This window comes from Oncorhynchus keta, chromosome 18 (genome assembly GCF_023373465.1).
Source record: "Oncorhynchus keta strain PuntledgeMale-10-30-2019 chromosome 18, Oket_V2, whole genome shotgun sequence".
Classification (NCBI taxonomy): Eukaryota; Metazoa; Chordata; class Actinopteri; order Salmoniformes; family Salmonidae; genus Oncorhynchus; species Oncorhynchus keta.
Genome location: NC_068438.1, coordinates 192242 through 213628, shown reverse-complemented (window position 1 = coordinate 213628; position 21387 = coordinate 192242). Strand labels below are relative to the sequence as shown.

The 21387-nt window shown below is 43.7% G+C and overlaps 1 protein-coding gene across 6 annotated transcripts in view; it reads left to right on the top strand.

The window, feature by feature from the left end:
- Positions 1–2507: 2507 nt before the first annotated feature.
- LOC118397007 (endothelin-converting enzyme 2) overlaps positions 2508–21387 on the top strand; it is a 78311-nt gene continuing 59431 nt past the window's right edge. Inside the window, exons 1-2 of one of the 6 annotated variants that reach the window (XM_052467080.1) lie at positions 2508–2616; positions 2782–2927. In XM_052467080.1, coding sequence (XP_052323040.1) covers positions 2895–2927 — 33 coding nt within the window. In that variant the 5' untranslated portion in view covers positions 2508–2616; positions 2782–2894. Of the gene's footprint in view, positions 2664–2781; positions 2928–3088; positions 3168–7315; positions 7442–8886; positions 8933–15724; positions 15746–21387 lie in introns of those variants that run through there. The other 5 variants (XM_052467079.1, XM_052467084.1, XM_052467083.1 and 2 more) reach the window with 5 other exon arrangements.

Below are 21387 nucleotides of genomic sequence, written 5' to 3'. Positions count from 1 at the left end.
TAGTTGAAGTTGGAAGTTTACAGGTTGGAGTCATTAAAACTAGTTTTTCAACCACTCCACACATTTCTTGTTAACAAACTATAGTTTTGGCAAGTCGGTTAGGACATCTACTTTGTGCATGACACAAGTATTTTTTCCAACAATTGTTTACAGAGAGATTATTTCACTTATAATTCACTGTATCACCATACCAGTGGTTCAGAAGTTCACATACACTAAGTTGACTGTGCCTTTAAACAGCTTGGACAATTCCAGAAAATTATGTCATGGCTTTAGAAGTTTCTGATAGGCTAATTGACATAATTTTTCTTTCCCCCTTCTGATGACCAGGTGGCGAATCGCATCTCTGCATGTCTGGCAGACATATCAGTGTGGATGACGGATCACCACCTCAAGCTGAACCTCGGCAAGACGGAGCTGCTCTTCCTCCCGGGGAAGGACTGCCCGTTCCATGATCTCGCCATCACGGATGACAACTCCATTGTGTCCTCCTACCAGAGCGCTAAGAACCTTGGCGTGATCCTGGACAACACCCTGTCGTTCTCAACTAACATCAAGGCGGTGGCCCGTTCCTGTAGGTTCATGCTCTACAACATCCGCAGAGTACGACCCTGCCTCACACAGGAAGCGGCGCAGGTCCTAATCCAGGCACTTGTCATCTCCCGTCTGGATTACTGCAACTCGCTGTTGGCTGGGCTCCCTGCCTGTGCCATTAAACCCCTACAACTCATCCAGAACGCCGCAGCCCGTCTGGTGTTCAACCTTCCCAAGTTCTCTCACGTCACCCCGCTCCTCCGCTCTCTCCACTGGCTTCCAGTTGAAGCTCGCATCCGCTACAAGACCATGGTGCTTGCCTACGGAGCTGTGAGGGGAACGGCACCTCAGTACCTCCAGGCTCTGATCAGGCCCTACACCCAAACAAGGGCACTGCGTTCATCCACCTCTGGCCTGCTCGCCTCCCTACCACTGAGGAAGTACAGTTCCCGCTCAGCCCAGTCAAAACTGTTCGCTGCTCTGGCCCCCCAATGGTGGAACAAACTCCCCCACGACGCCAGGACAGCGGAGTCAATCACCACCTTCCGGAGACACCTGAAACCCCACCTCTTTAAGGAATACCTAGGATAGGATAAAGTAATCCTTCTCACCCCCCCCCTTAAAAGATTTAGATGCACTATTGTAAAGTGGCTGTTCCACTGGATGTCATAAGGTGAATGCACCAATTTGTAAGTCGCTCTGGATAAGAGCGTCTGCTAAATGACTTAAATGTAAATGTAAAATGTAATAATTTGAGTCAATTGGAGGTGTACCTGTGGATGTATTTCAAGGCCTACCTTCAAACTCAGTGCGTCTTTGCTTGACATTATGGGAAAATCAAAAGAAATCAGCCAAGACCTCAGAAAAAATATTATAGACCTCCACAAGTCTGGTTCATCCTTGGGAGCGTCTGAAGGTACCACGTTCATCTGTACAAACAATAGTAAGCAAATATAAGTACAAGTATAAACACCATGGGACCATGCAGCCATCATACCGCTCAGGAAGGGGGTGCGTTCTGTCTCCTAGAAATGAACGTACTTTGGTGCGAAAAGTGCAAATCAATCCCAGAACAACAGCAAAGGACCTTGTGAAGATGCTGGAGGACACGGGTACAAAAGTATCTATATCCACAGTAAAACAAGTCCTATATCGACATCACCTTAAAGGCCGCTCAGCAAGCCACTGCTCCAAAACCGCGATAATAAAGCCAGACTACGGTTTGCAACTGCACATGTGGACAAAGATCGTACTTTTTGGAGAAATGTCCTCTGGTCTGATGAAACAAAAATAGAACTGTTTGGCCATAATGACCATCGTTATGTTTGGAGGAAAAAAGGAGAAGCAGAAAAACACCATCCCAACTCACTCTGCTCCAGGGGAGAGGTAGAGACAGCGCTGCATTTCCTATTACACTGTGACAAATACTCAGACTTAAGAGAATATTTCTTTACCAAAATTATAATTCAATACAAAGAATTTGAAACTATAAAAGATGAAGAAAAAATCTAATATTTATTTGGTGAAAAGCCAAAATGTGCAGTTTTGGCAGCCAAATATGTGTCCTTCTGCCACAACCTAAGGGACAGCCAGTGAAAAGTGCAAAGTAATGTCGATAATATTTCCCATTTTGTTTTGTCTTTCATACGACGTCATGTGTCTTCTCAGTCATGTTGACACTGGCTTTAATGTATTGTTGTTCTCATTAATATTGTTGTTGTAGTTGTTGTTAATGGTAATACCATGTCCATTAATACTATTATTATTGCTGTTGGTCCCACTATTTATATACATATACATATATATTTTATATATGAATATATATTTGTATTTTTCGATATGTATACTTTGACAATGTAAGTAATAATGAACTCGCCATGTCAATAAAGTCAATTGAATTTAACATTGAATTGAGTGAGTGAGAGAGAGAGAGACAGGGAGAGAGAGAGAGAGAGAGAGAGAGAGAGAGAGAGGGGCGGGGTGTAGTCAGCAGTGTACTTGCAATCTTCCTTCTTGTTCATCCCAGGGTTGGCCGACTACACGCGTGAAAAGACTTTTTTCCCAACATGGAAACATTCTGCTGTAGGTCTATTCTGCTTGCATTCGAGAGACACTCGTTTTGGGATTAGGTAATGTTATGCTCTGGCGCGCACAGTCCATTGCGGTCAATTGCGGTCCTAGATCAATACGGATAGATTGACATGTGTGGGTTTAGTACATATCATTTTGTTGTTTGTTGTTCCACAGAATTTGTTAGAGCGAGAGAGATGGCTTCGCGATCCAGCAACTGGAATCGTCAGCAGCAGAGGTAGAGTGTCTCTTGCACTCGCCCAACGGTCGATTTTGCTGTCTGTTGCACGATGAGTGTAGCTCTGCAAGATTTGCGGAACAACGTAAGTCTTGTAATGATTTGATCATATTCTCAAACGTGATGCTACTCTTCTCATAATTTATCAGGAGACAGAGCTCCGTGCACTCGTATGTGATCGAACCCCATCGCAATCAATCACCATATTTATTTTGTTGTGTTTCTTACTGCTAAATCATTTCGCAGTCATGATTCGAATACTACTTGTTTATATTCTGCACATGTTGTAGGCTATGCGGACAATAATGCTCGAGCAGATTCCCGGGTAAGCTTTGGTCCTCCTCATATACATCCTTAAAATACTGTGTTCGGCGCTCACTGCCGTGATGAAAATGGTGCACTTGCTCTCTCCATACAAACGTCGGTATCTTTTCATAATTTAGCAAAATACTTTCATAAGAGAAAGTGCAGCTTCAGACACTCATGCATAAATCCAGAAACACGTTTTTCCAGCATAGGCCTACATGCTATTATTACATGTAATAATTTGATTGTATTTATTTGAAGTTGTTAGAGAGAAGTTGCTTAGCCCCAGTAAATATTCATAGAGAGGCTGAGGTTTTATTCATTGTCATCTCTTTAAGGGCCACACAGCCTATGGTTGAGTTGTACTGTGTTCTCTCTATCTCACTCCTGTGCTCTCTCGATCTCACTCGTGTGCATTGGGCTTTAGTTTTGGCTCACACATCTGTGGAGCTTAGGAGACACTCAGTTTGAACGCTAGTCGGTTACACTAGCACATATCAAATTTAGGCCTAACTTGTTTATTTTGAACTTCTCCATTTTGCTTTTTCATTTGTCCTCGGTTTTGAATATAATATATAGATAGCCCTTTAATCTCACTAAAAGGCTTCCTTCAGGTCTTGTATTTTGTTGACTCGGTGTGCCTTGCCCACACACTGTTGCCTATGTTGGCTGAAGATGGCATAAGGACATGATATGGAACTGAAGTAAAGCCATGTATTATATATACTATGATAACCAACACACAGCTATTGACTGGTCACACGGGACAGGCATTTTTGTTTTGTTATGTTGAGATTCCAGTCCGACAGGCTGTACCTGTTGTTGCTATGGTTCTGTTGCATTGTGTCGTTGTCACCTAAATATTATGGGATGTAAAAATGCACAACAATGACCATCTGTTCGTTATTGGAACAGTATTATGATACCAGAGTGAGATGTGAAATGTCTGTTGTGATCCAACAGATAAGTCTATCTGGTTACAATTTGGGCTGGATAGGTCTTGTGTATGTGTGTGTTTATTTCTGTGTGTGTTTATTCATGTGTGTTTGTCTGTCAACCATCAAACTGAGAGCAGGTGAAGTAGGCCTACTGCATGGGCTCTGCTTCAGGCTTATGGCTCTGTATAGACCTGTCTGTAATGTAGGCCTACGGAGCTGGAAGAGCAGTCCCCAACCACTGCCCAATATGCCGTGAATCAATTAGTAGCCTGTAGTCCCCAGGGGCATTTCTGAATATCTTCATTATCTCTCTAATGAACATCATTAATAACGCAATCTGTGCACTGGGCCACAGTCAAGCAGACTGTCGCACGCTAGACACACTGTGCACTAACTCAACAAACCGTTACAAGGCCTCTACTGTTCCCAGTACCTGTGTTAAGAAGACCAATGGTATTTACACTGCCTCAAAGGGCTGATCTCATCACACTTTAGCATGTAGGACATCAAAGCACCTCAGGTCTGTTCCGGATAGTAGCATGCAGAGACATGCACATGTGTGTATGTCATGAAACACTTACTCGCACAGGCGTGAGTAACATAGTGTAACGACCCTGGGTTTATAAGCGCAGAAATCGACTCTGCCGCACGAGCATGCTTTTTTGATAGCGCGCCGGACCTCGGGCTCGAAGGTCGAGGGTTCGAGACCTGCTCCCTGCTGTTTTATTACATTGGTGTCAGAAGTGATCGGACCTTGCATCCACGACAGTGCGTGTGCTTGGCCGGTGAGCGCGTTCCTGTAAGACGTAGAGCCGCAAGCTAGCGCAAGGACGTGCTCTTTGAAAGGAGGGAGTAGTGTAACGACCCTGGGTTTATAAGCGTGGAAATCGACCCTGCCACACAAGCTTGCTTCTGCAGCACAGTCGATAGCGCGCCGGACCTCGGGCTCGAAGGTCGAGGGTTCGAGACCTGCTCCCTGCCTGTTTCATTACAATACTTTTATATACAGAGATCCATTTCCATATTTAGTCAACTTCTCTTTTGATTAACTGCCTTAATTTCGCTGGACCCCAGGAAGCAGCAGCTAATGGGGATCCATAATAAATACAAATACCCAAAGTGATTTACAGTGCAGACATACAATTTCATATTAGTGATCCCAGGGGGAATCACACCCGCAAGTCTGGCATTGCAAGCACCACGCTCTACCAATTGAGCCAAACAGGATTATTTCAAGGAAGCAGCAATGACGCACAGACATGCCGCCCTGAGGTGGTTGCTCGGTAACGGTAACACTTTACTTGAAGCGAACAGGAATAATGCGTTATCACTTGTTATAAGCATGTATGAGCATATATATAACTTATTATAAGGCATATGATGATAATAATATGTCTTAAATCAGGATCATTATGAGATGATTCTATACTATACATGCTATACACACTTACAATGTGTAGGAAATGCATCAAAAAGCATTAAAGTGACAATCCAGATTTCGAAAAGCAACAAAGCCTTCACTTCGCCACTTGTTTTGTTAAACAGCTGAGGGGGCTGGAGAAATGTAACCACTCTGAAATTCATAGACAGATATATAGATGCAAGGACTGACCATCCATGTCATGAGATCAGCATTATATTTTTGTATTTTTGTAACCATGTTTTTTAAGCAAAATGCATATGCATTTTTATACATTGCCATACGTCTCTGGGTGGCCTCAGTCTCAAGTAAAGTGTTAGCAGTTGCTTTGCTGTGACCAGTTGAGGGAGTGATGGGAAAGGCCAAGCCTGAGTGACGGCTGGAGAAGGAGGCCCTTGAGTGACCTAAACCCGGGGTTTATCAGGGCTGGGTATCCTGTGTGTGCGTGTGTGTCCTGCCTTAGGGCGGTGGGGTGAGCCCCTTCCTGTCTGAAGCAAGACTCTCCATCTGTCCTGGCTCTATTGGCAGGGCTGGAGAGGTCAACGGTTATGTCCTAAATAGCACCCTATTTCCTACAAAGGGCTGTCCAAACAGTGCAATACTGTATCTAGAGAAAAGTGTGCTATAATTTGAGATTTGACTCATTTATGAATAACCCTATCTATGCAGGCTCATCATCAAGACTTGAGACAATAAGCTGATTTATTAAGATCATGTAAAACCCTCACCACTGTCATTTGTCACTAACTGTCATCCATTTTAGCCTGTGTATCCTAAATACATGGGATGCGGTCTGTATTTCTTTTCCTTCGTCTACTGCTTTCTATTTAAATGCTCTCTGACATATTTTAAGTCCTCCCTCCTCTTCCTTCTACTTCCCTCTATTCCTCCATAACATCTCTCCTGGTAAATCTTTCTCTCTAACTCCTTGGTTGCTTGACAATGTTTCTCCCTCTCTCTCTCCATCTGTTCCACCCACCCACCCACCCCCACCCACCCACCCACCCACCCACCCACCCCCACCCACCCACCCACCCACCCACCCACCCACCCACCCACCCACCCGTCGTGAGGACGCTGTGCAGGTCAGAGGCAATAGGGATTACAACACGTTAAATTGATAGATTCATATTATTGGACCATAATTCTGTGGTGCCCGGGCATTCGAAATGTAACGAGTACTTTTGGATGTCAGGGAAAGTCTATGGGGGTAATAAGTCTATATTTTCTTTCGGAATTTAATGGAGTAAATTAAAATATATATATAAACAGTAAAGTAAAATGCAGATACCCCCCAAAACTACTTAAGTAACACATGTCCTATTAAAGTAGCCACAAAGCGGGTATATCCTCGAAGCCTCTGTTATTTTCTGAAGAGACGGACATTGTCCTTTTTCTTATCCGGAATATTCTTCTTTTGTCCCCCTCTGTCTTTCTTTCTCTCTTTCCTCCAGTCTTCTCTCCTTCCTCCCTGTCGTCTTCCCTCCTTCCTTTCGGTAGAGATAGAGAGAGACGAGGGAGGGGTAGCCTTGATGCCTAGATCAGTGACGTCATTCTCTCTCCCTGGGGAGGACTCTACTGTCTCACTCCTTCTCCCTGTCTGCCCCTCCCTCTCTTTTACTCTCTCAATCTGCTGTTCTCTTTAATAGATGACGCACTGAAGGGGACGAGTAGGGGTCAGGGGAGGAGAGAAACAGGAGAGAGAGAGAGAGAGATTAAGAGAGAGAACATGTCATTTTTTCAGTGTACACACACTAATAAACAGAGGAATGACATCTGTAATGTGTGTTTGTTGGACTGAGACAGAGAAAGCAAAGGGAAGAGATTTTTTGGTTTGTTTGTTTGAGCGTGTCTCTATGTGCGTGTGTGCATACGTGTGTGTGTATATGTACCCAATTCATCAGCCCTTTACAGATGCACATCAATTAAAGCAAGGTAAGCTTAGTGTTTCAACAACACTGGACTAATGTTGCTTATGTAAGATTTACATAACAGAGTAGCGGCAGCCTCCCCGGTTTTGTTTGTTGTGCTTGTTCATTTACAGCGCTCGCAGTGTGCTCTTGTGATGTGCGCTCAAGTGGCTAACTTCATTAGGGCAGCATTTTGTTGTCGGCAGAGAAGAGAATGTCCTTTCTGTGCGCGAGCAACAACAACAGTCATGCAGGCTCTGGCTAAAAGTAGTGCCCTATATAGGGAATAGCTTTCCATTTGGAACCTCTCTGTGGTGGCTGACTGTAACCAGGGAAAGGAGGACGCCCTCTTAGGGGTAGAGGTATGGAAGTGCATAATGACAGTGGTCACTGAACAGATGAATGGTTTGGTACACTTAGAAAAAAAGGATTCCAAAATGGTTCTTCGACTGTCCACATAGGAGAACCCTTTTTGGTTCCATGTATAACCCTTTTTGGTTTCATGTGGAACATTAAGAAAAGGTCTCTACATGGAACCGAAAAGGGTTATTCAAATAGTTATCCTATGGGGACAGCCGAAGAACCCTTTTAGGTTCTAGCTAGCACCTTTTTTTTAAAGAGTGTAGAGCTCCATGCATGAATGGGCATGTTGTTATTGTCAGTACAGATACCAAATCTAGGTTTAATACCTGCCACAAGTTGTAAAATGATTGCAAGAACAGGAAAGCTCTCTCTCTCTTCCTCTCTCTCTCTCCCTCTCTCTCTCTCTCCCTCCCCCCCCCCCCCCTCTCTCTCTCTCTCTACCTGTCAGTCTTTCTCACTTTGAGGAATGTGGCTTTCGTTCTCTTGGAATTGTCTGTCCTTTTTTTATAATAATGCACACAGAAGCAAGCTTGCCAAAGAAAATGGACCCCCTCCTTTCCCCTCTATGGGGTAAAATTACCCATCCATTTTTCTCTGCTCCTTTTCTAAGAAGTATATCAAAATCAGTTTTACTAATCTCACACTGTTTCACTCCCTATCCCTTCTTTCTATCTATCTTTCTATATTTCTAACTTTCTATGTCCTCTCTTCCTTCACCCTCTCTCCCTCTCTCCCTCTCTCCCTCTCTCCCTCTCTCCCTCTGTCTGTCTGTCTGTCTGTCTGTCTGTCTGTCTGTCTGTCTGTCTGTCTGTCTGTCTGTCTGTCTGTCTGTCCCCCCCCTCTCTCTCTCTCTCTCTCTCTCTCTCTCTTTTCTTCTCAACCCCCAGCTCATGCTGTTTGTCTGCTTTCTCTTACTCTGTAACTCGCCCTCTTTCACTCCCACTGCCTTCCTTTCACCCTCCCTCGCTCTTCAATTGCTTTGTGCTCAGTGTTTATAGTCCTTCACTAACTCTGCATAGAGGGAGAGAGTGAGAGACAAAGAAGAAAGAAAAAAAGAAAGAAAAAAAGAAAGAAAGAAAGAGGGAGGGAGGGAGGGAGGGAGGGAGACAGAGAGAATAAGTCTAAGGACAAACTCTTGAATACTTTATTAAAGGTAAGTAAAGCGGAAATGTTCTCATTTATCCCTCCATCTCTCTCCCCTCTCTCTCTCTCTCTCTCTCTCTCTCTCTCTCTCTCTCTCTCTCCTTCCGTCTCCCTACTTCTCACCTATGATTGTTCTAACCTGAGAGAATAAGCTTATTGCCCATAAACCACCTTTTGACAGCTGCGCTGTGCCGGGGGTGTGTGTCAGGCTGTTGCTAAGGGCAATAAAAAAGTATGTGTGTGAATGTGCCGGTGTCTCTGTGTGTGGGAGGGAGTTGTTGTGACTCTGGCTTGGGCTCATTTTCAGAGAGAAGAGAGAAAGGTCACGAATTGAAGAAAAGAGGAAAGGGAGATTGCTGAACCCTGACTTACGTTTCTGTGTCGCTAGTGAGCAGCATTTGATGTGTGCGTGTGTGTGAGCAGGACTCTGCCCTCAAGTCCAGGATGCAGTGGGCTGATAGAGGGGTTTGAAATGGTAAAGGACATGGATCCTCATGCACACACACAGAGACGCACACTACCATTTGAGGGTCCAGTGTGAGTGTCTGTGAAGGTCAAACACTGAAGTGGTGAGAGAGGGACAGGGAGTGTGTTAGCTCTGAGATGTAAGCAAAGAGAGGGCCGTTATTTACTTACTGCTTCTAAGGACAACATCGGCCCACAGCTGGCTAGATCGAAACGGCTTGTATTGAGCAATAGTCCTGATTCTCACGCTCAGAATATGTCTCTTTTGCCTGTGCGAAGCAGAATGTGAAATCTGACACCACTTGAAGCTGGGTTGTCCCTCCTACCATTTCATTCACTCTTCTGACTGTCCATCAACTCCTGGCTGATTCTTATGTCACAGCCACTAACAACACATATGCCTGGAATCCTAACATCGTAACGCAGCAGGAGAGAGTGGTTTCAGTGGTGTAGCACTGTCAGAGTTCGATTTATAGCCCATAATATAAAATAATTCATCGATTTTAAACAAAAAATATTTTCTATTTGTCATAGACAGACAAGATTAATATGATTCGAAAGGGGAGTTCTTAACGAGTTCAGGAACTAGTTAGATCTCTGTGAGATGTTCACAGCGATGGGGCAGACGTTTTGATCGAGACCTTTCTAACACTAAATATACAAATATGTTTTTTTTATAGTTATTAGGAAGGTCAAATCTTATTGTTAGTCGTTTGAAAAAATCAAAGTAATTTGGAGCCTTATTCATACATTTTTAAAATATTACATACTTTTATATTTTTATCATATTTGTACTGTGTACTTGAGCTTGTGTCCTCAAAAGTGACTACACAATTTATCACTATTTTTACCAGAAAGGTGAGATTTGAACCTTTTCTTGGAGTATGCAGCATTACTATACTGTTTTTGGCCCTCATTTTCCATTACATTTAGTTACATTTAAGACTTGTGACAATTTTTATGGTTCCATTTTCCCAGGCAACTTGACAAGTCACAGCTTTAGTATTTGAAAAAACTAGCGTTTGAACCCAGGTCTGGTTTGTGTGTGTGTGTGTGTTTGTGTGTGTGTGTGTGTGTGTGTGTGTGTGTCTTTACTGTGTATGTGCTTGAGAGTGATTATGGTGATTATTTGTGTTTAGTGAGGACCTCGCCCATGTCTCATGACGTCTGTGTGTCTGAGCACCTTCACTCAGGGAAGATCAGGGTCCTGGAGTAAACTGCCCCCTTCCTCCCCTTCGCTCTATCGGTCCCTCTCTTTCCACCCTTTCTGTCTGTTCCTCTCCCTTTTTTCTTTCTCTGCTTCTCTCCCTTATCGCTCTCCTTCTCTCTCTGTCCCCCCTCTTTCTCTCTTTCTGTCTGTCCCTCTCCCTTTCTATACTTCTCTCTTTATATGTCACCCTCCTTCCCTCTCTCCTCTCTCTGTCTCTCTCACTCAGTCCCTCACTAATTTTCTCTTGCTCAGTATTCTAGTCAGCAAGTCCTCCTTATCTCACCCAGTCACAGCAGGTTTTGTTTCCTTCGCTCTCTTTGCCTGTGTGTCAAAACACGAGTTTGTAAAAACATGTCTGTATGTTTACAATATGTGTGCATGTGCGTGAAAGTAAGTGTTTAACATGACAACCGTATGTATGTGCCTGCGTGCATGCATGCGTGCCTGCATATGCGTGTGGGGGATTGTGGTGACCTCTGTGGCAATACGGTGCTGAGGTGAGGTGGGGGGTGAAGGGTGACCGTATTTCCAGCTCTTGGGGCAGAAGGCTGGGCTGTGCCAGGCTGAACTCCACCAACGCCGCTTTCCTTCAAAAATACTCCACAGGAAACCACTTCAAACAATCACATTCCGCACAGTGAAAGTTACACACCACTCCTGCAGCTCGGGAAAACCTCTCCCTTCCCTTCGCCTCCCTCAGCATGTTTACTCTCACTCACTCACTCACTCACTCACTCACTCACTCACTCACTCACTCACTCACTCACTCACTCACTCACTCACTCACTCACTCACTCACTCACATGTAGCCATACACACAAATACGCACACGTATACTCTCTGAATCCCATTTAGGGATACAGTGCATTCGGAATGTATTCGGACCCCTTAACCTTTTCCACATTTTGTTATGTTACAGCCTCATTTCATTTTTTTTTGTTGTTGCAAATGTATAAGAAAAAATCCCGGAAATATCACGTTTACATTAGTATTCAGACCCTTTACTTTGTTGAAGCTCTTTTGGCAGCGATTACAGACTCAAGTCTTTTTTGGTATGACACTAAAAGCTTGGCACACCTGTATTTGGGGGGTTTCTCCCATTATTCTCTGCAGATCCTCTCAAGCTCTGTCAGGTTGGATGGGGAGTGTCGCTGTACAGCTATTTTCATGTCTCTCCAGAGATGCTAGACTTGTCCCGAAGCCACTCCTGCATTGTCTTGGCTATGTGCTTCGGGTCATTGTCCTATTGGAAGGTAAACCTTCACCCCAGTTTGAGGTCCTGAGATGGTTGTCCTTCGGGAAGGTTCTCCCATCTCAACAGAGGAACTCTGTCAGAGTGACCATCGGGTTCTTGGTCACCTCCTTGACCAAGGTCCTTCTCCCCTAATCGCTCAGTTTGGCCGGGCAACCAGCTCTAGGAAGACTCTTGGTGGTTCCAAACTTCTTCCATTTAAGAATGATGGAGGCCACTGTGTTCTTGGGGACCTTCAATGCTGCAGACATTTTTGGTACCCTTCCCCAGATCTGTGCCGTGAGACATTCCTGTCTCGAAGCTGTACGGACAATTCCTTCGACCTCATGGCTTGGTTTTTGATCTGACATGCACTGTCAACTGTGGTAGAATTTACCACAGGTGGACTCCAATCAAGTTGTATAAACACCTCAAGGATGATCAATGGAAACAGGATGCACCTGGGCTCAATATCTAGTCTCATAGCAAAGGGTGTGTATACTTATGTAAATAAAGTATTTAAAAATTATTTTTTTTGTCAATAAACCTGTTTTCGCTTGGTCATTATGGGGTATTGTGTGTAGATTGATAAGACACTTTTTTAAAATTCCATTTTAGAATAAGGCTGTAACATAAGAAGATGTGGGAAAAGTAAACGGGTCTGAATACTTTCCGAATGCACTGTAGGTGGAAGAACACCCTGTGAATTTAGCCCCAAGGAGTAGGCTTACTTGTGTGTGTGTGCGTGTGTCTGAACATTGTGTGTGTGTGTGTGTCTGTATATGCAAGTTGTTGCAAATACAGTCAGAAGTTTACATTCACCTTAGCCAAATACATTTAAACTCAGTTTTTCACAATTCCTGACATTTAGTCCTAGTAAAAATTCACTGACTTAGGTCACTTCATTTTAAGAATGTGACATGTCAGAATAATAGTAGAGAGAATGATTTATTTCAGCTTTTATTTCTTTCATAACATTCCCTGTGGATCAGAAGTTTACATACACTCAATTAGTATTTGGTAGCATTGCCTTTAAATTGTGTAACTTGGGTCAAACCTTTCGGGTAGCCTTCCACAAGCTTTCCACAGCAAGTTGGGTGAATTTTGGCCCATTCCTCCTGACAGAGCTGGTGTAACTGAGTCAGGTTTGTAGACCTCCTCGCTTTTTCAGTTCTGTTAGAGGAAATCGTAGTTAAGATGATTAATTATGTATACATTATTGATTAGAACCATTTATTCTAATACTATTATGTTATGATATGAAAAGTAAAAGTTATTGGTTAAGCTGTTACTGAAAATGTAAGCAGAACTAATTTGATTGTCTGTGCCTCTTGGGAAGGTCAAGGGGGAGAAAAAGCTTTTCAGACAAGATAAGAATGTTTGGGTTTTGTTCCATTGGTAAGAGAAAAGTATATCTTCTAGACAGGTTGTAATGTCTGGTTTATGAGGGGAGTAGAAAGCATCTCCGGACCTAAACAAAAAAACAACGGGGCTATCGTGGGAAACTGATGATGTCACTTTGAGTTTATAACCTGTGGAAATCTGTGTATGTAGTTAGTACTCTCTGGAATTAAACGCTCTTTACCTGGCTTTTAAGACGGGTCTCGATCTACTTCATGCATAATTAATGAACTTACAACCCATTAATGAATTAGAAATGAGTGCGAATTGGTTTTGGCAATTAAAGCATAAAGGAATTTAGAATTCCTCTGTCAAGTTCTGCCCACAAATTTTCTGTAGGATTGAGGTCAGGGCTTTGCGATGGCCATTCCAATGCCTTGACTTTGTTCTCCTTAAGCAATTTTGCCACAACTTTGAAAGTATGCTTGGGGTCATTGTCCATTTGGAAGACCCATTTGCGACCAAGCTTTAACTTCCTGACTGATGTTGCTTCAATATATCCACATAATTTTCCTTCCACCAGTCCCTCCTGCAGCAATGCACCCCCACAACATGATGCTGCCACCCCCATGCTTCCCAGTTGGGATGTTGTTATTCGGCTTGCAAGCTCCCCCCTTATTCTTCCAAACTTAACAATGGCCATTATGGCCAAACAGTTCTATTTTTGTTTCATCAGACCAGAGGACATTTCTCCAAAAAGTACGATCTTTTTCCACATGTGCAGTTGCAAAACCATCGTCTCGCTTTATTATCGTGGTTTTGGAGCAGTGGCTTCTTCCTTGCTGAGCGGCCTTTCAGGTTATGTCAATATGGGACTTGTTTTACTGTGGATATAGATACTTTTGTACCTGCTTCCTCCAGCATCTTCATGAGGTCCTTTGCTGTTGTTCTGGGATTGATTTGCACTTTAACACCAAAGTACGTTCATCTCTTTGAGACAGAACGCGTCTCCTTTCTGAGCAGTATGACGGTTGCGTGGTCCCATGGTGTTTATCCTTGTGTACTATTGTTTGTACAGATGAACGTGGTACCTTCAGGCATTTGGAAATTGCTCCCAAGGACGACCCAGGCTTGTGTAGGTCTACCATTTTCTTTCTGATGTCTTGGCTGATTTCTTTTGATTTTCCCATGATGTCAAGCAAAGAGGCACTGCGTTTGAAGGTAGTCCTTGAAATACATCCCCAGGTTGGCCTCCAATTGACTCAAATTATGTCAATTAGCCTATCAGAAGCTTCTAAAGCCATGAAATTTCACAAGCTGTTTCAAGGCACATTCAACTCAGGGTATGTAAACTTCTGACCCACTAGAATTGTGATACAGTGAATTATAAGTGAAATAATCTGTCTGTAAACAATTGTTGGAAAAATTACTTGTGTCATGCACAAAGTAGATGTCCTAATCGACTTGTCAAAACTATTGTTTGTTAACAAGACTTCCGACTTCAACTGTACTCCAACCCAGAGTCCTGCACTCCTGGGCTGGGTAACAGTGGAGACTGCTGAGTGGAGGACGGCTCATAATAATGGCCGGAAAGGAGTCAATGGAATTATATCAAACACATGTGTTTCAGCCATTATTATAAGCCATCTTCCCCTCAACAGCCTCCACTGTTACCCAGTCTAACTTCACATCACTGAGTTTCGGGTCTGTGTACTGGTTTCTCCTCATACAGTAGAGTAGAAATAATAGTAAGTTAGTTGAGCCTTGTCTGAGCCAGAATTGCCCGTTAGGGCATTATATACAACATTCATCTCAGGGATATTGTCATCAAAATTGAACTGGAATTACAAAATATGATAAGCGTAAGGCATAAAATAACAATTATTGGCTTTTACAACTTAAATGTATTCTATACATGCTGTACATTCCACTAGTAAGTGGCCGGAACGGTTAATAGGGCAGGAGCCTATCTCCTGTTTCTGTAGCGTGAGGTAGCTTCATATACAAGTATCCCCCTGGACAGGATGCTAGTCAACTATGTAGTTTCTCCACGTACAGGGTTCGTCAAATGTTTAGAAACTGTTTACGTCTCATACAGAGTTCTGGGGTATTGTTTTGCAGGCGCTGTCCCACTGGCACCATTGCGGTCTCATTTCCAGTAAAGCAGCCCCACATGTTCAGCCCCGTTCCTCTGACCCAACCTGAACACTCCAGCTGTTCCCACAACAGCCTTTGTGATTGGCGCTCCACAGCTGTTTTGGACCACCCGGTAGCCAATGAGACTGCCCTGGAGATGGCCCAGAACACATCGCTTTAATTTTTCATCAAGTGCCGGATGTCACGTGATCGGCTCTTCTAGTGGTTTCCGTGGCGACGGTGCGCCGGGGGGATCACAGTTGTTTGAATTTGAGTTCCACAGACAGGGCACATAATTTGACAGAAAGGAGGAGATGATCCTTTGTCATCATTAGCTTGTCTTTCACAGCAACAGACTGATTTATTCATATTTAGGCCTCATGAAGGGACTGCCTGTCCTCCTTGGTCATGGACCCATCTCCAGAAAGTAAATGATGGTGGTAATAATAATCACAAAACAACAGGATCACTATTCACTACAAATGGCTGTGGAGATTTACTGCATTGCTTTGTTTGTGGTTGCTTTCAAAATGGTAACCTCTATCCTACATAGTGCACTACTTTTGTAGGGCTCTGGGCTAAAGTAGTGCACTAAATAGGAAATAGGGTTGTAATTTGGCACAAAGATTGGGTCTTATACCAGGCTACAGTTTAAGATCTTATAACAATATACCCACTACCTAGGCTACGAAGTGTGCTCAGTATCTATAGTTTGGGGTTTTGTTGATGACTCATAGGCTCTTACTGTGTAAGATGCAGTTTATTTTGGAAGAGACTAAGGTTTACCAGGCATACCATGAATTAGGCCTCCCGAGTGGCGCAGCGGTCTAACATGCTGACCACACCGCTCGTGACGCAAAATAAATTTACACATACGTGTTATTCAATCACTGCACCCACACTGCATGCGGGCGTCAGCGAGCGTCTGCGTGGCCAGGCCCTAAAATAGAAATTGTTTCTATTTGTGATACTCAACGCGCTGCAAGTCCGGTCTCTCCCATCTCCTCATTGGTTTTCAGGAGCATATACCCACGTGGGTGATTAAAAGATGAACTTAGGTTCGCACTCCGGTAGGTTGTAGTAATGCTGTAAATTTGGTTGCCAACCACCATATATAGTCCAAATAAGAAAAAGAAGCCTTGAGGAAGGTTGAGAGATGATGAGAAACGAATTCGGTTTACCTTTTTATCTGTGGATTAATTGTCGGAGTTGAGGACCTTGTGCATTTCAGGTAAAATAACAACCCAATGTTGATATACCAGGACAAATTAGCTAACAGCAAGCTCGCTCGCTAAATTGCCATAAATGTTTAATCCTTTTTGACCTGTGCACAAAATAATATAGTTTGTTTTGTGTTGATATTTCAACCTGTGTGTCCTGATCGCTTCTAGAGTGGGTGAACAAAAAAATGTTCTCAACATGGTGCACACGAACGCACACGTGTATCTGGTTTGGTCAGCATGTAAGGCACTGCATAATATAATAATAATATATAATAATATAATAATAATAATATAATAATATAATAATAATAATATATATAATAATATATGCCATTTGGCAGACGCTTTTATCCAAAGCGACTTACAGTCATGTGTGCATACATTCTACGTATGGGTGGTCCCGGGAATCGAACCCACTACCCTGGCGTTACAAGCGCCATGCTCTACCAACTGAGCTACAGAAGGACCACTGCATCACAGTCCTTGAGGTGTCACTACAGACCCAGGTTAGGTCCCAGACTGTGTCACAGCCCGCCATGATCGGGAGACGGTAACAGCATGAGGCAGCGCACAATTGGCCCTGCGTCGTCCGGGTTAGGGGAGGAGTTGCCCGGCCGGGATTTCCTTGTCTCGTCACGCTCCAGCGACTTCTTGTGGCGTGCTGGGCTCCTGCAAGCTGACTTTGGTTGCCAGACAGTGTTTCCTCCGACACATTGGTGTGGCTGGCTTCTGGGTCAAGCAAGCAGTGTGTCAAGGAGCAGTGTGGCTTGACAGGGTCGTGTTTCGGAGGACGCATGGCTCTTGGACCTTCGCCTCTCTCGAGTCCGTATCCAATTGAATGTCACGAAATTGGGGAGAAAAAGGGGTAAAAGTACAACAACAAAAATATTATAGTAATGCTATGAATAGAACTGACATGATTCCCTACTCTGTATGTATGCACAGCCTAGGACGATAGTCTGTTTTGTGGGGATGGGTGGTGAGGAGAGGAGAGGAGAGGAGAGGAGAGGAGAACATGGTCAATGGGTGTGATGTGGGTGGATGAAAGGAAGGTTTTGTAACCTATTAGAAAGGTCATACAGAGAGTACTTTGCGTGCAAGTGTGTGTGTAGATGTGTGTGAGTGCGTACGTGTGTCTCAGGGCATTTTCGTAAAAGTACTCTATAAGGAACCATTTCTTGATTCAGATGTACTATTTTGAGGATGTGGGTGTTGTCATAAAGAAAGAGAGAGTCAGAACAAATATAATTCACCTACTCTGTATGTGTGTGTGTCTGTGTGTGTGTGCTTGCGTGCATGCGTGTAGGGCCATTCACTAGAATGGCCCTACAGTCTCCTTGTCACTGTTTTTTTTGTTGTTTTTTTACAGATGGCCATCCACAAAGCTCCTAATATCTGTTCCACACTATCCCATTTATTCCATCAGGTCAATGATTAGCCCATAGCAGTTGGATTTAATGGGCTGCCATGATTTTTTCCTCTGTATTGTGGCCATTGCCTTGGTGCACACACATACACACCATTATCAATAGTCTCTACGTAGACTTTCATCTGAAGCCATTCTTGTTATTATTATGATTTTGCTATTGTAAATGTTTGTAGGCTTATGTAGCCAAATTGTATCTATGATCGTGCGCTATCCATTCATGTTTTTTTGAATGCTATTTTAAAATATGAGAATTATCCAATGATATCAGGCCACACCCGGCCGTGATTACAGAACCCTGTGTGTGTCTTTTGACACTGTATAAATGAGTCACCCCGCAATGTTTGTCATTATACCCTGATGAAGACAGCTTGTCTGTCGAAACGTTGGACTTAACATTTTTTGCATCTGAGCTCCTAGAGTGTGCGGCCCTCCTTTATTTTTTTAATTGGTCAGCATGTAAGGCATTGCATCACAGTGCTTGCGGCGTCACTACTAACCAGAGTTTGATCCCAGGCTGTGTTTACAGCCCGCCATGACTGGGAGACAGTTGTTACGGAGTCTAGTTGATAGGTAATCGACTAGCCGGACTGTTCCCCGGACTCCAGTTGTAGCCATTCGTACAATGCACAAACAAGGCTATTGAACCTGACATTGGTGTCTGTCGTTATTCCTTTATCTAACATATCATACTGAAACATGGTATCAGAAGTGGCTCGGAAAACACACGTTTGTTATTTTTGTAGCTAAGTACAGTATAGGCGCAGTTACGTTCCATATGCGAACACACGCCGTTTCCTACTCACAACACTGATCAACTCGTTGTTAGCTGCCTAGCTAGCATCACTACCTACGTCGATGACTGAAGGCAAAGAAATCTCATATTCCATTGCTATGGCAGCGAACATTCCGCCACCAAATCCCATGGTTCTCACAGGGGACTGGAATACTAATTGGGACAACTTCAGGGATGAATTCGAGGGCTATGCGCTGGCGACCGGTCTACATGAGAAACCCAACGAGGTACAAGCGGCAACTCTGAGGAGTTTAATGGGCAGCGAATGCAGGCATATCTACCTGCACAATCTCACCCTCACAGCACGTCAACAGTGTGATGCAAAGGCTATATTGGCTGCATTGGAGAATTACTTCAAACCCGCCAGAAACGTAATTTATGAGCGGTTCGTTTTCGGAAGCTGTAAACAGGAAGAGGGTGAGTCAGTACACAACTGTGTAACCCGTTTGAGAGAGAAATCCGCCACTTGTGAATACGGGGGATTGAAAGATGAATTGATTCGTGACAAAATAGTGCTGGGAATTGCAAATGAGGATACACGCCGGCGTCTACTGAGAGAGAGAGGCTTAACATTAGTAACTGCCATTGAAATGTGCCGCACTGCTGAAGTCACTGACATGAGAATGAGAGAATGGAAATCGAAACCCCACGCTCCGACGTTGATACCGTTCACGCTGTTGCTAGGCAGACATTCAGACTAAACCAATCGAGGCAGAGCAATTCACCACGAACGGTGAACACAGAGAGCCCCGTAGCATGTAAATACTGTGGGAATACACACACACGTGGCAAAGAGCACTGCCCTGCCTACGGAAAACCATGCAGAGCTTGTGGAACTAATAATCATTTTGCAAAAGTGTGTCTCAAAAGCAAAAGAAGGGTGAGTGAGGGCAAGATTCACTGTGTTGATGATGTCATTCAATGTTCAGAGCTGAAAAGTGAAAGTGACATTTACATGCATGAATCCATTGGGGCTGTACACTCAAGAGGGAAGAAATGGTTTGTGACACTACGATTACACAACAAGCAACAACAATGTCAACTGGATTCTGGTGCTACATGCAACGTAATGAGCTACAAAGACAAAATCAATCTGGCACCTGACACACATCTATTGCCCAGCGATACTAGACTAAAGCTCTACTCAGGAGAGCTAATGAGCTCTATGGGCACCTTTGAGACCGAATGTGTTATTCGGGGACGCAAACACAAGCTGGAGTTTGAGATTGTAAAACCAGTCAACATCCTCTCCTCTCAGGCTCGACATGCGAACGCCTGGGACTGATGCAGTTCACTGTACCAAATGACCTGCACATTGTGGATCATGTCCAGCATGGACCCCTGTCCAAAGAACAACTACTTAGCAGATATGACGATGTATTCAACATGCCCGTTGAATCTGTGCCTGGGGAGGTACACTTTGAAGTGGATGAGAGCATCACTCCAGTCCAGTGTGCTCCTCGCAATGTGCCCATTGCAATGAAAGTGGCTGTGAAGGCCCAGCTGGACAAGTATGAGGCCGATGGCCACATGACATCTGTGACTGAACCTACTGACTGGATCAGCAATATGGTCAGAGTGAAAAAACCAGAGAAGCTGAGGGTCTGCATCGACTCAAAGCATCTGAACCAAGCACTGAAACGATCCCACTACATCATGCCGACACTAGAGGATGTCCTCTATAAGCTTATGATTAGTATGTGTGGATAGAAAACACTCAGACGTTTATAAAACTGGTTAAATCACGGCTGTGACTATAACAACGTGCGTTTCATCGAAAAGTGCAGGAAAATCTGATCACTGAAAATGGAAATAAATATCCTTGCGCTACTTCCAGGAATTGTTCAAAGTGAACCGAATTAAATGAGGCCGAGGTTGCAGTGCCTACAGCTTCCACACGATGTCTAGAGTCTTGTCATTTGATTCAGCTTTGATTCTTGGTCAAACCGAATCAAGGGAACCGATTCCCTCCGGTCTCCGACCGGATGTTTTGGTCGAGCTCTCTCCAGACATTTTTTCGAGACGGACACCTATAGAATTTACATAGCCTCCTGATGAATTTTATCACTTATTAACGTGTACTAATACCTAAAGTTGCATTACAAAAGTATTTCAAAGTGTTTTGTGAAAGTTTATCGTCGACTTTTTGAATTTTAAAAAATGACGTTACGTTATGAAACGCAATTTTTTTCCGTTTATCACACAGTCTTCATAGATTGATATCTAGGCTATATATGGACCGATTTAATCGAAAAAAAGACCCAATAGTAATTATGGGACATCTATGGCTCGTGACCTTCGCCTCTTCCGAGTCCGTATACAATTGAATGTCACGAAATTGGGGAGAAAAAGGGGTAAAAGTACAACAACAAAAATATTATAATAATGCTATGAATAGAGCTGACATGATTCCCTACTCTGTATGTATGCACTGCCTAGGACGATATTCTGTTTTGTGGGGATGGCTTTAGATAGGATATGAGGGGATGAGTGGTGAGGAGAGGAGAGGAGAGGAGAGGAGAGGAGAGGAGAGGAGAGGAGAGGAGAGGAGAGGAGAGGAGAGGGGAACATGGTCAATGGGTGTGATGTGGGTGGATGAAAGGAAGGTTTTGTAACCTATTAGAAAGGTCATACAGA